At 43.0% G+C, this 18,439-nt stretch overlaps 1 protein-coding gene across 1 annotated transcript in view; it reads left to right on the top strand.

The window, feature by feature from the left end:
* The window catches only part of cdh13 (cadherin 13, H-cadherin (heart)), a 515,993-nt gene that overhangs the window by 176,953 nt on the left and 320,601 nt on the right, over positions 1 to 18,439 (top strand). The window contains exons 3-4 of the mRNA XM_045688176.2: positions 2,897 to 3,108; positions 11,044 to 11,157. Coding sequence (XP_045544132.1) covers positions 2,897 to 3,108; positions 11,044 to 11,157 — 326 coding nt within the window. The remainder of the gene's footprint in view (positions 1 to 2,896; positions 3,109 to 11,043; positions 11,158 to 18,439) is intronic.

Below are 18,439 nucleotides of genomic sequence, written 5' to 3'. Positions count from 1 at the left end.
CTACCTACCTGCCATGCTTTGTGTTAGCAATGAGAATTGAATATAGAAATGGAGTTCTGTTGACTCTCTCAACCTCTACTGCCCATTTCTCAGCATGGTGAAGCCTTGCCTTTCTTTCTCTCCTCTCCTGTCAGTCCATAGACAGAGTGAGTGTGTGATTGTGGCCAGAGGGGAGATTTAAAGTGGCTGTGGTGGAGAAAGCGATAAAAAGGCCCACAACAGAGTTGAAAAGGTTAAGTGCATTGAGCGAGTACTTTGATAGATTTGATTCCTATTGATTTGGTAGGCACACGGCACTAACTGTAGAGTTTTCCAATTTCAGATGGTCCTGAGGTGTAGAGAGTGTAGTCTGCAAGGAGAGGCCCAGTTCAGCTTCACACAACACATACAGGAGAGACACTGCTGAGGGCCTAAAACAGGCTGCATCAATGTCGGAGGAAGACTTGCTTCCATCTCCTTTATCTTCTGTCCACAACAAAAAGCCACTGATTTTATTATGGCAGCATTCATAGATCCCCCCCCCCAACCTACAGTACAGACTTACTAAGACACAAGAAGAAATAGAGAAGGGAGGGGGAGCGAGAGAGAAAGAGAGATAAAGAAAGGGACTGAAATAAACATAGGATAAACCATTTTTATAGATGCACAGCCAGTGTGTTCTGCTGTGCCCCCCGTTCCTCATAATGCCAGTAATTCTAATGACAGGGACGTTGGCAGGGCAGGGTGGGCTTGTTAGTGTCACAGTGATCAGTGGGAGACCAGAACAGAACATCGCTTCACATGAGACACACCACCATGTAACTGTAACTGTTCATCAACCCCTCATCATGTCCCTTCTGTCACTGCACTGTCAGTGTCACAGTGTGCCAACCATCCTTGTAAAACCTGGCCTCCCTCCATATAACCTGCCTTTTATGGCCGGCTGCACATCATAATGTCTGCATGGACAGCTGGGTGTGTTTGGGTGTATTTGGCTTTTTGTCATAATTACAGATGGCGATTGTGTGTGTTGATGATTCTACCAACCGCTTAACCTCTCGCTTTACAAATTATATACTGCATTAAAATAAAAAAATAAGACAATAATTAAGGTGTGTCATTTTCTGCAGTTAAGCAACAGGTGCTAATTGTTGCAGTGGGTTACCATGGTGGTTGAATGGAATGAAAGTGTAGCTCCAACTGTTTGATAATAAGTGGTAATGAGAGTTTAAAGAGGGTTTTTCAACATGAAATGTACAACACTACAATTAGCTCAGCATCTGGCCTAGGGTTGCTGGAAGTGCCACCAGATGTACATGTACATGTAATGTGAATATTATAAGCTGTTGAGAGCAGGAATATAGGTTGATTCATGGGTAAACTAAAAAGGAGTGTTTTCCCATTCTTCCCACTTAAGAGTCAGTTCTATCCAAGGGCACTGTATTGAAGACTGTCCCTGGCTCTCCATTATAAACAGAATGTGCAGATGAGATGTTCAGTGTTCTTCAGTTTAAGAGTTCCCAGGGCTAGGGAGTATACGCTGCTAAGGATATTTCTGTTATGTAGAGAATAGAAGAAAAGAGGAAATTCATTTATTATGGATGTATTATGTAGAACATTGTCCCGACTGTAAAGCAAAGGGATTTTCCTTAAAGCAGCAGCAGTGGATTCCTTCTAAGGAGGAGTGGGCTCATTTGCAAATGGTGTTGTTATTAACCTAGCCACTGCTGGCTCAGATTTCAGGAAACAGTATCAGTTACCTCGTACCCCTGCACATCGACCCACAACTGCTACTCCCTGTATTAGCCATATTATTTTTACTCCTTATTGCTATTTGTTATTCACTGAGTATTTATTCCTTGTGTCACTATCTATTTTTAGTTTATATTTTACATTTTAATCTTTAAATCTGCATTGTTGGGAAAGGATTAAGTTAGCATTTCACTGTTAGTCTACACCTGTTGTTTATGAAGCATGTGACAAATAACATTTGATTTGATTAAAATATATGGATATCGCAGAAATCATCATGTTTTTGAAACAATTATGATCTCAAAGGGAATCAGACCATTTAATCATGAACTGTTATAAGGTTATCTTCATGCCTGAGGCAAGTATGTGATAACTCTCATTCAAGGCAAGTCAAAGAGTCTACAGTCCAAAGGGAGGTATTGTCTACTCACCCCCACCACCTTCCTCTTGGGCTCCTCACAGTGGAAGGGGGGGGGGGGGGGGGGGTACTTGATGGGCCAGGAAGGGGAGTGTGGCAAAGCAAGATAAGGATAGGATCAACACGATCAGAGAAGATAAACCATGGTGGAGTGGCGCTATCTCTCTGTCGGACGACAATGGCATTTTACACATATGTGCGCAGGGTGGCATGCACACACGCACGCACACACGCACACGGAGTGAGATGGCTCATGAACATCTTATTTACCACACCATGTCCCTGGTAAAGACCTGGAATGGCAGCAAGTGGATGGTGAGAGGTGGAGAGGGACATTTAGGCAAAGCACATGGCTTTGATATAAGCTCATTGAAGTGTTAATGATCGCTATTAAATGAAAGCAAACAATCACACTCACACAGCATACTTATGAACAGAAGGTACAGCATTAGCAGATGCGGATATGTGCATGTATCTCTTCATGTGTTTATTTGTAATTGACAGAGAGGGAACCAAAGGTTATCGTATTTGAATAGCTACCTTGGTCATTCCTGTGATGTTGCTCATGCATAGAGATCACTGAACCCTAGAAGAGACTGCTGCTGACCAGAGACAGCACATGTAGATTAGGTAGAGACCCTGGGATGCACAAGAATGCAACACAACCGTGTAGCAAAGCTGTCTAAACAGTGTTGGTAATAGCTGTGGTCTTTTGTTTCTCTCCTTCTCTCTCTCTCTCTCTCTCAGTGTTCTTTGATGACTGTGCGGGGAACGAGGGCTTGGCGTTCGAGGTGTCCCACCCGAACTTCCAGGTGGACGAGGAGATGAACCTGGTGGCCAGACGAGACGTGATGGACAGCGGGACTGTCATGTTTATCCACGGGGTCAACGAGCATGCTGATGACATGGCACAGGTGGACATTGTCGGAGCTCCACCTAGATCTCCTCAAACACTCAGGGTGAGTAGCTGGCCAATGGATGCCTCTGACAATGGCAGATACTCTCCTAGTTATGTTGCTGTTCAGAGCTCATCATTTAATAAGATAGCCGCGGAAAGAAGTGTGTAACAGACTGCACAACAAAGCATTGAAATGTCTTTTCATTGTATTTTTCTACAATGTACACTTATTTAAAGTGACTTCCTCTTCCCACTGGGTGGATGAGTGGATTTCATTTGGGTTTGGAGAGCCGGTGGTTGGTGAAAATGACTGTGATTATGTCTGCATCTCACTTTTGTCATTCAAGTACAGTTCCCAGAACGGCCCACTGTGCTCATTGTCACCAAACCTTAACCACTTAAATCTTCAGTCTCATCTTTAAAAAAAAATGTGTTCCTTCTATATATGGTGTTAGTATTCAAAATACCAAATACAGTAACTAATTTCTGTTTAATGATCCACAAAACCACATGTATCAAAGTCACTCCATTCATTACCCCCTCCACTTGCCTTCCAGCCCCTTCCTGTCCCCGCCCTCCAGGCCAGCACTAGTGCTGCCAACTTGATTAAAACATTTCCCAGGTCCATCTCAAATAATCCGTTACCTCCCCTCAAATCATCGCTCTTCCCTGCTCCCTGCCCAGGTGTCCCACTGGTGTAGTTTCTCCGGCTCCCAGCCTAATGAGTAGTTCTCTCTCTGTCTCTGTGCGTCACCTTGCCTTCATTTGTTTATGCTTCTCCCATTATTTATTTAGTTTGCCAGTCCACGGGTATGTCTTTGGCAAGCCTGGGAGCCTGGGAGGACATAAGGGAATGAGTCATCTCCATTCTGTGTGTAAATGGGGAGAGAAGGTTTCCTCATGAGTAATGTCACCATAATGTTCTTCTTGGCGAGTACGAAGGCACTCTGTTTTTAAAACATTTTTTGTCTCCCGAGTTAAAAGAAGCTTAGCTAAATCAAATATTTCTAAAATGTAATTTCCTTGTCATAGGTTAACAAGACATTATGCATATTGACATGACTAAGTGCTATAATGAAAGAAAAAGTTAAGAAAAGTTGGGTGGCCGTGGCCCAATAACCAATTTTTCTTCAGAATTCATTCTGTAGGAGAGAACTCCTAGCAGTGTCAGACCAGCTCCGATCCCAGATCATCCATTGTCTCCTCCCTTTGTTCTGGCTCTTTGATATCTCTCTGCTGCTCTAGGCCTACCCAGTGGGGGATATTAGTGTTAATGGCATAGAATACATGAACCTCATTAATTAGGCAAAGAGGGAAAGTAAGAATAGAGAGACAGAGGAGACTATTGGACATAAGAGGGTTATGGTTGAGGAGAAGGGAAGAGAAAAGGATTGAACACAAAAGGGGCAGAAAGACAGGCGAAGAAAAGGAGGAAAAACAGGCAGATGAGACTGGATGAGTCCTTTAATGTAGATTGGTAAAGAGCTCTCATTATTTCACAATCAATTAATCTACAGAGGCTCTCTGCTTTGAGAAGCAGATCCAAAGAACAAAGCAACAGAACCATCACCCTCATCTCCGCCTCTATCATACACTGGATACCCCTGTGATGTAGACTTCAAGACTCAATCATCATAATTATTCCCCAATAGATCCACCAAACAAGGCTTGCTGTCCTTGGTGAAAGCCCCAAAGTCTGGAGAGGGTTTTGTAGGGATTGTGTTTGGCGGTTGTGTTGGGCAAACCAATCGTACCAGGCTGAGGTCATGGCAATTTGATTTGGTGTTAGGAACAGAGCTTTTATAGATTAAGAGGAAACAGAATAAAATTGAATAGAAATATAATACAAATATAAAAATAGAAATGGGTTCCACATTTCACGGTGCCATCCTGTAATCACAATTAAGATCAACCACAGCAAATTACAGTACAAAACTGTTTTGTTCTCTTAAAACACGTCTCTGTTGCCAAGCTTTCATTACTCCAACCCCTCCATTTCTCCACTAATGTCAAGCGGAAATGTCCCTGGGTGTATATATTGATGTAACTGCCAAAATAATGGAAACACTTTAGCAAATGAGGGAAACAAAGTATAATGAAAGCAGGTGCTTCCACACATGTGTGCTTCCTGAAGTAATTAAGCCATTAACATCCCATAATGCTTAGGGTCATGTATAAAAATGCTGGGCAGGCCATTATTTTGGCTACCAGGGCTATGTCCCCATAGGATGACATCCATCCACAGGGCACAAGTTGTCACTGAATTGTTTGATGAGCATGTAAACAATGTAAACTATATGCCATGGCCCGTTCTGTCACCAGATCTCAACCCAATGTAACATTTCTGTGAGATTCTGGAGTGGCGCCTGAGACAGCGTTTTAAACCACCATCAACAAAACACCAAATATGGAATTTCTTGTGAACGAATGGCGTCACATCCCTCCAATAGAGTTCTAGACACTTGTTGTAAGGGTCGACGCTGGTAGAGACGAGAAGCAGGTACAGGGAGTGAACATTTAATGGTGACAGACATGGAACAGGACAGGACAGCGTCTGGACGTGAACACATAACAACATTAATGGAGACACAGGGAACAACCAGGGGAGCAAACAGTTATAGACGGGGCAATCAACAAAGGGAAGGAGTCCAGGTGAGTCCAATGAGCGCTGCTGTGCGTAAAGATGGTGACAAGTGTGTGTAATGAAGGGCAGCATGAGAGGGAGAGCGGGAGCAGGCGTGACACTTGTAGAATCTATGCCAAGGTGCATTGAATCTGTTCTGACCTGTGGTGGCCCAATGCCCTCGTAAGACACTTTATGTTGGTGTTTCCTGTATTTTGTCAGTTACCTGTATAATTCATGTTATAGTATCTTTATAGTGTCTTTGTTGTAGATTTATTGGCTTTTGATAATTGATAAGTGCTGTCTGAGTGGGGGTGGGGGGGTAGAATATGTTTTTAATTCCTCAGAGGAGGATGAGACAGTAATGTGGGCTTCAGCTTGAGGGAGGGAGGTTGCTGATAAATGATTGCCATTACGAGGAAACTCTGAATTCCCAGAATAATGTATTATCTTTTGCTGGGGATCAATGTGGGAATTAATGGAAGAACGCATTTAAATGTAAAAAAATGCACACGCTAAGATATGGAATTTTGTTTATTTTTCTGTTATTTTATTTCTGTTACATTATATACTACAAGGGTCGCCCTCTGGGAAATAAATAGCCATATTTAAATATAACAATGGATAAGAGCAAAATAAAACTATTTAGTTGGCTTAGTTATTTTTCTTCCATGCCATCTCACTCTGAAATAAATGTAATATTGCATCCTGAGAAATGTTTTGATCAAGTCCTCACTTCCTTCCACTAGTCTTTAATGGATAACAAACAGTTCTACAATGCTGCCACAACACAGCAGTTGATGGTGCATACTACACCTGCTCTCATTGCAGTTTAAAACCTGCTCTCTCACTTGTTCTTTCTGTTAAAGTACTGTGTTGTTTGTCTCCGTCATCAGTGCAGTACACAGTACCATCTCGTACCATCAGTACACAGTACCATCTTTCCTCTACTCAGCCTCTCTGTTGCTCTCCTGGTTGTTCACCTCACATGGGCTCTTTGTCATATACATGTAATTACTAGGGGTAAGTCATGTCCAGGCCTGCCCCTCAGCCATTTCTGTACTGAAGAATCATGGCAGGGCAGTTAGAGATCTGAGTCACTGTGTTAGTCTGCCTGGTGCTGTCCTCATCCCTGTCTGGCAGTATCGCCAAGTTAAGTGGTCTTTAGCAATCTTACAAAGTGCTTAGCTGAACTCTTCAGGTCACAGCTGGTGGTGATCCCTCTATGTGATAACAACAACCAGGCTTGTTGTTTTTATTTCATTTCTTGTGATGTTTGGTTATGTATGTTGTGTTGCGTCTCAGTGCTGGCTTGTTGTGGCTGGAGACTAACATGTGTTCTGTGTCAACGGTCTAGTCCCAGGTTACACTCTGACATTCTCTCTCTGTTTGTACTGAACACCACTCCAACAGACAGTCGGGAATGACTAATGAGACTTCTCAATATAGTATTCAGGGAAAGAATGGCAGAATGGACAAGGACGTGACATTGCTGCCGCAGTAACTCTGCTCTCAGTCTGTGAGTGACGAAGGCTCTGTCTGTCGCAATGCCTATAGATCCTAGGTCAAACAAAAAACCCCACCATCAACACTTCTCTCACTCCTCTTCGTCCTACTCTGAAATACACACACATCAACTCCACTGCCCAAATGTATTCAGAGCCCCCCCTGTGTTCCTGGCACATCTTGGTGCTCACTTCCCTAATGAGAATTCAAACATTCTGAGAGAGAGTGTGAGAGAGAGAGAGGTGTTGGTGCTGCAGTAATTTATGAACAGGAAACAAAGATTCATGACTAACTTCTCGTAGGGTGTTACAGTGCCAGTGTCACAGAACTGAGCCCAGCGCTAGGCCTATTCATCACCTGCACAGCGAGGCAGGAGAGGGAGGGACACGTTATGTTTAGTCTCCCAGCATTCAGTGCGAGCTTCACGCCTCTCTGGCCTTGACAATGTAGCTGGGTATGTGTATCAAATGGAGTGTGCTCATCGATATCCCCAATGACCTCATGCAGAGCATTAATGGGTTTTAAGCCTCCATCCCTTCACTGCTCCCTTCATCTCTCAGCACAGGAAAGACATAGTGACAATGTGTTCCATCTTCAGTGTAATACCTGTCATCACTCTGCTGTTTTCCATTGAGCTGCTAAAAATAAAGGTATCGTACTGTATCATAGCAATAAAGCAGCCAGGCGCAATGCATCCTGGGATTGATGTGGTCATACTTACGGAAGTTAGGTTTTACAGTGCCACCCAAAGGCCAGGAGCTAGCTTTGAAAACAAATCATAGAAGACAACCCACCTATGAATTTGCATTTAAACACATAATAGTCCATTTAATCTGGAGTAGTTATGTGACACTCTGGTTGACTGCTTCAGGGATTTCAGAGTCAGTCAGTGGCTGGAAAACACTGTCTGTTACAGGACACTATGAACTTTATGTACCTTGTTCTGGTTGTGTTGTCGATGGTTTTCATATGACCTCTGAAGGTTGTCTGGAACAGGAAAGTAAAGTGAGTTGGAGTGAGTTGCCTGTATAGCAGTCAGTGTGCTCTCTCTGTCTCCGTGTCAACGTACAGCGTTGTAAACAACTGCCTTCAGCACCCACCCCTACTACCTCGTCCCTCTCTGTCATTCTGACAGGGGCGAGCACTGCCAGCTCACGGCGCAGCACAACATTGCGTACAAGATTGTAACTGTATGATGTGCCATAAAAGAGGAAGGACAAAAGAGACTTCAGTTTCCAATGCAAATGTAATTTCAGCCCCAGAGATTATTTTTCTATTGTTGTGTTATTCCTTGGACAACAAATGGCTTATCACTGCTTCTTCTGGTTGTCGACCGGACTGTCGCCATGGCGCCAACTTTTGTTTCTGGTAGCAGCGTGGGCATGGACCTGCTGTTTTTAACTCTCTAGAGACAGCAGGTGCGGTAGAGATACTCTGAATGATCGGCAATGAAAAGCCAACTGACATTTACTACTGAGGTGCTGACCTGTTGCACCCTCTACAACCACTGTGATTATTATTATTTGACTCTGCTGGTCATCTATGAACATTTGAACATCTTGGCCATGTTCTGTTATAATCTCTACCCGGCACAGCCAGAAGAGCACTGGCCACCCCTCATAGCCTGGTTCCTCTCTAGGTTTCTTCTGGCCCTCTAGGGAGTTTTCCAAGCCACTGTGCTTCTACACCTGCATTGCTTGCTGTTTGGGGTTTTAGGCTGGGTTACTGTACAGCACTTTGTGACATCAGCTTATGTAAAAAGGGCCTTATAAATACATTTGATTGATTGGATTACTCATGCCAGGGCGGGGATCAGGAGGACCTGTACCGAGTGGGCACAGGGCTGTCACAGAGGAGGGAGGCAGAGATAGATACAGAGAGGGGGGAAGGGTGAGAGGGAAGGGACAGAGGGAGAGGGAGAATAAGAGAGAGAATGTCAAAAAGACAGAGTGTATGTAAAACATAGAGAGAGCTGGTGACTGCTGGATGTTCTTTCATCCCTGACACGTCATGTTGGTACTGCGGCTACTGCTCACCCAGCCAGGACAGCACAGTGACACTCTCCTCTCCTATCCTGGCCCTATTCATACATGTGGCGATTACACTGTGGTAATAGAAATGCTACATTTTTCCAGTGATTATCTGTAATTTTGCAATATAATCAAAGCATCAGTCAATTTTTACAATGATTCACTTGCCATGTTTAAAACTCCTCCAATGTCATACACAGTCATATATGCAGCATGTTAAGAGCCATATCAGCTCCTCGCCTGCCACTGGTCCACTTTACAGTTGAGTGATCCAACTATGCTTCTCCACCATCTGTTCTGTGTGTTTGCTGTCTCTAGCTATTATATTGTATATGTATGAGTGCACAAAAGCACGAGTCTCCTTTGAAGTCTTAGGCTCTCACATTGCTCATGCAGGCGTTTTGTCTGTGTATGTGTTGGCGGGCAGTGAGGCAGCATTATGTTGCCATGTGTCCCGCTGAATGGACAGCCAGAGCCTGGTGCTCTCACTTGGGTCATTGCAGCTATGCAAATGTGTTCAATTTGAGTCCTGAGTCGATAGCGTGAATGCCAAATATCATTTTCACTAAAACGTTACCTGCTAGACGGGCCCTAATTGCATTAGAACTTACAAAAGGAGAGGGGGAAAGAGAGACGAGGAGAGGAAAGAAGAAGAGAGAGGTACAAGAGAGAAAAGCTACTTATCCATACCACTTATTACATTTACATACAGTTGCAAATGCACATTGGCTATTGAGTGTGAGCCACACACACGCTCATACACACATATAAACATTTTGACAGTCTGGAACTGTATGTCTTTCCATACTGTGACAGAACTAGAGTCACAAAGCATGACACTTTTTCTTGTTCCTCTAGATTCTGTAATGTTTTGAAGATGGAAATGAACATTTCAAATAGACTCTGGCTGAATCAACAATAGGTTAAAAAAAAGTGAATAAATAGGTTTTCTTTGTGAGAGCATTGTCATCTTTCATCTTTCTCTCCTTCGGTCTTTCTTTTCATATCTCTGTATCTCTCTCTTTCAATCTTCCTCTCTTTTTCTACTCCCCCAAGTCTGAAAAGATCGAGTCAATTAGATCGTTGCAGGAAGCATAACAATGCAATTACATCAAACCTAATGACTTACTGTTCAAGGTTATAACATTCTAATTTTGTTGTTAGATTGTAATTCCATTCAAATTAATGTCTGTTTCTAAAGACTGTACTGGTTGCTGTGTCAGTCTTAGATAGCCTCCTCTCTTCACCGCCTCTCCAGAACAACCCTATCTGACAGCTGCTGACAGGTGTTAGAATTACAGTATCAATGTACATGTAACTGCCAAAATAAAGGAAACACCAACATTGCGTCTTAATAGAGCATTTGGCCACCACAAACCATCAGAACAGCTTCTATTCACTTTGGCATAAATTCTACCAACCAAAACTGTGTGGAAACACCTGCTTTAAATATACTTTGTATCCCTCATTTACTCAAGTATTTCCTTTATTTTGGCAGTTACCTGTATGTCCTTTCTTCCACCAATCAGTGGTCATCATGGTGAAGATGAGAGGAGGATAGGAGGCCATATGCCTACAGTGTGTGTGCGTGTGTGTGTGTGCGTGTGCGTATGTGTGTTAGAGCTTACAATACTGTACAGCCATTACATTATGAGTGTTGTGACACACTCTTCAATGTGAGCAAGAAATACAAGAGCTGCACAATGAACTGTACAGTGACTTAATTGTATTGTGTGTATGAATGGACTCATGCTCAGTGTGCATTACTGTACATCCTTCCTATTCAATGTGATGTGTTTTGAATGCCACCCCTCTCTCTTTGTGTTTGTTTGTGTAGGAGATCCTTGGCCTTGGTCAGATTCAGCCCTACAGATCGAAGAGAGCCCTGTTCGCCCCCCGCATGCATGTCAATGAGAACATGGAGCCACCCTTCCCCAAAGTCATTGGCACGGTAAGCCTCACCTGTCCGTCCCACCTCGGACTCCACTAATACACTGATTGCGGACTGCTTGACCTTCTGATTTAATGTTATTCACAGTCAAGCAAAGCGCATATCCATTTTCCAGTGAAAACATGCCTCTCCTCATATGTGAACTGTGAATAACATGAATAATCAGTATTTAAACATTAAACAGTACACAATTACCCCTAACGAATATAGCAACGGTGCTTTAATTTGAGATTTTTGTCAAATTTTTCTTTCTCAAAACTTTTTGGATGACACTCAAACCAAATGGATGGCTTGATGAGTAGAAGGAAACATTTGTATGCATACTTGAGGAATTCCTTTGATTAATAAAAAAAAAAGATCCTTGATGTTCTTTCCTGGGTATGTTTGAAACTGATTTCTGGAACACCAATACATTTGGGGAAAGTTACCAGAACTTTGGAACCATAATGGGAAACAGCTATTGGACATTATACCTTCCATAATTTACTCCTCACAGCCTCATTTGCAAAAGTAACACTAAGACATGAACAACGCGTCTGTGTGTGTGTGTATTTGCAGGTGTGTGCATGTGTATGTAACTTAGGTAGGTGCATGTGCGTGTGTGTGTGCGAGCGAGCAAGAGAGGGAGACTAAAGGATCAACCATATCTCAGAACACCCAGAGAGTCTGAAATGAAATATTAAAAGAGAGACATCACCTTTTTAAAATGAATTTTTTACATGTTACCTTAATTTAACTAAGGCAAGTCAGTTAAGAACAGATTCTTATTTACAATGACAGCCTACCCCGGACAACGCTGGGCCAATTGTGCACCGCCCTATGGGACTCTCAATCACAGCCAGATGTGATACAGCCTGGATTTGAACCGGGGACTGTAGTGACACTTCTTGCACTGAGATGCAGCGCCACTCGGGAGCCAAGCTGAGCCTTGCACATAATGGATAATTGCACAAAGTTCTTCTAAAGCCATGGCATCTTTATTCCCCCTCTGTCCTGTTGTATCTGGGGCCCTGGAGGATCCGTGGCTGAGCCGTACTGTAGCTCTCCCCTCTGTCCTGTTGTATCTGGGGCCCTGGAGGGTCCGTGGCTGAGCCGTACTGTAGCTCTCCCCCTCTGTCCTGTTGTATCTGGGGCCCTGGAGGGTCCGTGGCAGAGCCGTACTGTAGCTCTCCCCTCTGTCCTGTTGTATCTGGGGCCCTGGAGGGTCCGTGGCAGAGCCGTACTGTAGCTCTCCCCCTCTGTCCTGTTGTATCTGGGGCCCTGGAGGGTCCGTGGCAGAGCCGTACTGTAGCTCTCCCCCTCTGTCCTGTTGTATCTGGGGCCCTGGAGGGTCCGTGGCTGAGCCGTACTGTAGCTCTCCCCCTCTGTCCTGTTGTATCTGGGGCCCTGGAGGGTCCGTGGCAGAGCCGTACTGTAGCTCTCCCCCTCTGTCCTGTTGTATCTGGGGCCCTGGAGGGTCCGTGGCTGAGCCATACTGTAGCTCTCCTCCTTTGCCTCTCAGTTTCTCAGTAGTGAAAAAATTATGTTTTTATTGTCACATACACCAGATAGGTGCAGTGAAATGTGTTATTTTACAGGGTCAGCCATAGTAGTACGACACCCCTGGAGCAAAGTAGGGTTAAGTGCCCTTCTTAAGGTCACATTGACAGATTTGTCAGCTCAGGTATAAGAACCAGCGACCTTTCGGTTGGGAGTCAGGCCCCCAATGAGAGAGAGACAGAGAGAGTGAGGTAGAGCTACAGTCAGCAGATTAGTTTGGTTTACAGGAGTTCAGTAGGTGCTATAGAACATTTTTGAAATTAGTTGAAGAATAAAAAAACGTACAGCTTGTAAGTTGTGTTCTTTAGTCACTACTGATTACATACTGTACATACATCATACCTCATCTCCTTCCATTTCTGTCCATACAAGATTCATTTCACTGTTACGAGAATCATGTAATGGCATGCATCAGTGATGTGCCTCCACTGATGGCATAACGAGGGTTGACTAGCTCCGTGATGTTTTGAAGTCGTCATCTCTTTATAGAGAGATTATGTTAGAATCCTCTGGTACAGAGTATGGAGAAGCTCTGTAAGACTGCGATGGGAATGACTCCCTGCCAACCCCCAATCTCTCTGTCTCTGTCTTTCTCTCAATCTCTCCCTCGTTCTGTCTCTCTCTCTGTCTCTGTCTCTCTCTCTCTCTCTCTATCCCCGTCTCTCTCTCTCTGTCTCTCTCTCTGTCTCTAAATCTCTCTGTCTCTCTCTGTCTTTCTCTCCCTATCTGTCTCTCTCTCGCTCTCTATCTGCGCTCCCCTCTTCTCCCCCAGTGAGTCCTGCATGAGGAGGCAGGCTAATGTGGGCTATTTGATATGACGGAAGCTATACATCGGAGAGCAGGCAAAATGGATTTACCACATGGATAAAGCTTCTCCTCCTTATGCTCCTCACTACCAGCATGACAGCCATTCATTTCTCATAAGTGTTACCCCTCTGAGGGTGAGCCTGGTAAAGGGGAAAAATTTGATCTGAAATGGCCTGTATTTTGGTGTTTCTACTCCAGTGCATTTTGACCAGACGCGGCTTCGGCAGGAGAAGTTCCGCCCCCATTCATTTTTAATGAGAGCATGCAGAGGAATTGTGGGAATGTGAGTGTCGAGAAACTGCTAGCGGAGCGGTAGAGAAAGTTGAGCTCTGCTCTACTTTATGCAAATTAGGACCGTGTCTGATTTTCCAATTCTGTATTAGCAGGTCAATGGCATGGAGGAGGATTGCAGAGATTGTTGGTGTTGATGGTGGGTGTAGAGAGATTTGACCAACACTGTTTGCTTGACCCTCAATCAACCTAAACCTAAAAACTGTGATCAAATCATTTGTGAATGTGCTGACTAAATTAAATTGTGATATTTGCCCACTGAAGGATGGAAACCACCAGTAACACACATTCTAAGATTGTAAATGCATGAATTTGCCGTGTAATATGCTACCAATTGGATAATGGTATCTAAACATAATGATTCTCATATAGTATAGCTTAAGTCACTTTCATTATACCTGTGTCATGATGATTATAGCTCACTACCTATACTATAAGATATATATATATATATATATATATATATATATATATATATATATATATATATATATATATAGGTCTACTTGTAAAATGCACATTAATGGGTACTTTGGATAAAGGAAATTGTGGCTTTGACTTGCAAACCTTTTTTTTGCAAATCTCTCTTCACCCACCATGCCATTGACCTTCTGATCGTGTCTCTGTATTGTAAAAGCATTCTCAGCAAATAAACGAGGTAGAATTACAACGCTCCCCACACCCCATTATTACTTTTGTACATTTTTTTATTAGCCTACAAATTGTCTGCTCCTTATTTTCATGTACGGTAATGTGCCTAGAATACAAGGGTTGGATTTACATTAAACAATTTCATATGTCAGAAATATCATGTAGAAAATCTGGTTTATGGTTAGCTTCATATACATCATCTACTGGTATCATATTAAATTGAGAACATATAGCTAGCTCAACAATATGCAAACAATGTGTGAGTTTAGCTATTCTCTGCATCAGATGTACAATGACAAGGGGTGCATTACACATGCTCATACCATACGGCCATTAATGCCATCATACTGTAGGCCTATGGCTGCATTGGTGATGCATGCCATTATGATTGGCTGCAAAATGGGTTCACATGGCTGATATCCTGAGACAGTGACAATCAAATAAAACAGATTGGAGAGCTCACAAATGGACAAAAAGGTCATGTTCATTTGAGAAAGCAAGACAGAAACACAAATTAGAGACAAATCCTCTTCACCCATTTTATTGCAGAATTGTGACATGTGATTAATGAACATTGACATTAGTCAATCTTGAATAATAGTTTTAAGTTAACGATTAGAAGAAGTTTAAACACTCCACTTCAATGAATCAACATATCATTTCAAAATAAAATGTACAAATAAGCTAACTCATTTGTAAATGTTGGACAATTATTACTAAAGCATCATTTCAGGTGAACTAAAAATGGTCTGGAGCTGGACCAGAAAAACAGGCTTCTGGCAAAGAGTTGTTGCAAAGCCACATATTTTCACATGCAATTTAGTTTTGTGGCAAACTGTTGTGGCAAATTTGCAGCGACTTGTGAACTTCTGGCAAACAATTCTGGGAAACTTGTGGCGAGCATTCTACTGTTTTTGGTAAATTTTCTGCAAACTCATTATGAATATGCCAATTAGATCAGGTTTTTGGTTACTTTGAAAATTAACAACATTGAAATGTCTTATCTACAGAAAACAAATAACATAACTTCAAATGAACTTGCTTCACAAAGAGAAAACTAAACGAAACATGTATTCAATGTCTTAACAAATACAAAATAAATCCAATACTTACTCTTATCTATCTCACAATTAAACATTATGCTAAGTGGTGCAATACTATACTTGAAATCCTCAGAATTCTAATGAAAAAAAAAGAGCAAATACTGAGTATTTCCCAAATAAGTTGTTTATTTAGTCTTTTTATGTACAGAAGCTCCAACATTTACATGAGAGAAATGTGAACACCTTAGAATGTTTAAAGGGGCAACTACAGAATTTACATGAGCCAAGTAACAACTGAGCAATGACATTTTAACCAATGGAAGTTTAAAAGAGAATGACAACATTTAAATAATATATATATATATATATATATATATATTTTAAATCCAGTTCAGAACTCTTGCCTTTTTGAGTGCACTTTGGAGATGGCGGCCCCTGTGGAAGTCCTTTGTCCAAATTGTTGAATGCATGCACTGAAACAATCAGAAAACAAAAAACAAAAACAACATTAAGATACTGAAAACAATTACTGAAAACACTTTGACATCTTTAAAGGTAGTTGAGGTAGATATGTACATATAGGTAGGGATAAAGTGATTAGGCGACAGGGTAGACAATAAACAGTAACATCAGCGCATGTGATGAGTCAAAAGAGTTAGTGTAAAAAGGGTCATTGCAGATAGTTAACAAATAGCTACCCAGACTATTTATCTAACTATTTAGCAGTCTTATGGCTTGGGGGTAGAAGCTGTTCAGGGTCCTGTTGGTTCTTGACTTGTTTCATCGCTACCGCTTGTCGTGCAGTAGCAGAGAGAACGCTCTATGACTTAGGTGGCTGGAGACTTAGAACATGTTTAGAGCCTCAACACAATTGATTCAAACTAATAATCAAATTATTATCCTAGACTGCGGACGTCATCAAGAGCCAATTGTCTTCTTGCTGCCTTGAGTGGAAGAAAAGCAACATAAAAAAAAGGAAACTCTTTTCCACCTTCTCCACCCTACTTAATCTTCCACCCTTTCCCTCCTTCTCTGTGGACGACTTTGTTAGCCAGGTTGATGACATCCGCTACTCATTCACTCATCCTATTGAGTCCACTGGTCTCACTCACACAGGACTACTCTACGCCTTGACCTCTTTCGCCCCTCTCTCTCCAGATGATATCCTGCGACTAGTGAGGTCTGGCCGCCCAACAACCTGCCCAGCTCGACCCCCCTCCCCTCCTCCCTTCTCCAGACCTTCTCTAGAGACCTTCTGCCATTCCTCACTTCCCTCATCATCATCTCATCACTGATCACTGAATGTGTCCCCTCAGACTTCAAAATGGCCCAAGTCGCTCCCCTCCTCAAGAAACCAACACTCGACTCATCTGATGTCAAAAACTATAGACCTGTATCCCTTCTTTCTTTTCTTTCCTAAACACTTGAGCGTGCTGGCTCTGATCAACTTTCTCGTTATCTCTCTCAGTACGATCTTCTTGACCCTAACCAGTCAGGCTTCAAGACGGGTCACTCAACCGAGACTGCTCTTCTCTGTGTCACTGAAGCTCTCCGCACTGCCAAAGCTGATTCTCTCTGCTCTGTTATCATCCTCCTAGATCTATCACTGCCTTAGATACCGTGAACCATCGGATCCTCTTCTCCACCCACTCAGGATTTCATCCTACCTGGCAGGCCACTCCTACAGTACCAGGTGACGTGGAGAGGATCTGTGTCTGCAACACGTACTCTCACTACTGGTGTTCCCCCAGGCTTGGTTCTAGGCCCTGTCCTCTTCTCTCTATACACCAAGTCACTCGGCTCCGTCATATCCTCACAGGGTCTCTCCAATCATTGCTATGCGGATGACACTACTTTTCTCCTTCCCCCGTTCTGACACTCGCATCTCTGCGTGCCTGGCAGATATCTCAACTTGGATGTCGCCCCACCATCTCAAGCTCAACCTCGAACGGAAATGCTCTTCCTCCGGGGTTGACCTCTCCATCACCGTTGACAACTTCACAGTGTCGCCTTCCCAGAGAGCAAAGAACCTTTGCGTGACCCTGTACAACACACTGTCGTTCTCTGCAAACATCAAAGCAGTTGACTCGCTCCTGCTGCTCTAAAACATCAGTAGAGTATGACCCTACCTCACACAGGAAGTGGCGCAGGTCCTAATCCAGGCCCTTGTCCTCTCCCGTCTGGACTACTGCAACTCACTGTTGGCTGGGCTCCCCGCTTGTGCCATCATACCCTGTTCCTCTGCACAATCCACTGGCTTCCAGTCGAAGCTCGCATCCACCACAAGACCATAGTGCTTACCTACGGAACAGCAAGAGGAATTGCCCCTCCCTACCTTCAGGCTATGCTCTCAAACTACATGCCATCCTTACAGGAGGGCAGCTTCCGCTCAACCTAGTCCAAGCTCTTCTCTGTCCTGGCATCTTCCGAAAACATCTGAAAACCTAACTCTTCAAACAGTATCTTAAATAATCCTCCTCCTCACCTCGACCCCCCTATGCCTGTGACATGTGGTTGTCCCACCTAGCAATCTTAAGAACAATGCACTAACTGTAAGTCGCTCTGGATAAGCGCATCTGCTAAATGACTAAAATGTAAAATGTAAAATTGAGTTATGCCTAATATGGCAATTCATAATATTTTTCCAAAATGAATTATTGTTAAATCCTTACACTCGTGGAAGTTGGCCAACTTGAAACGTTTCTAACATAAAAAATAACTAAAGCCAGTAGAGTCGATGTCTACAACCCGCAGACATCTAATTAGCATAATACATAATTCCCATAAAAATCTGTCAGTTTCAGCTAGAGATATCGTTTTTTTTCCATTAGATACATCTCAATCCACCGTATCCGCTGATGTCGCACTTCTGCATCTGCGGTGAAAGGTTACAGAGCTAAAGCGGTGTTTGTCAGACCATGAGACATCACAAAAATTTGTCAGGACCAAAA

The sequence above is a fragment of the Salmo salar genome, chromosome 10 (assembly GCF_965601325.2).
Source record: "Salmo salar chromosome 10, fSalSal1, whole genome shotgun sequence".
In the NCBI taxonomy this organism is placed as follows: Eukaryota; Metazoa; Chordata; class Actinopteri; order Salmoniformes; family Salmonidae; genus Salmo; species Salmo salar.
This window is presented reverse-complemented; position numbering and strand designations above follow the sequence as displayed.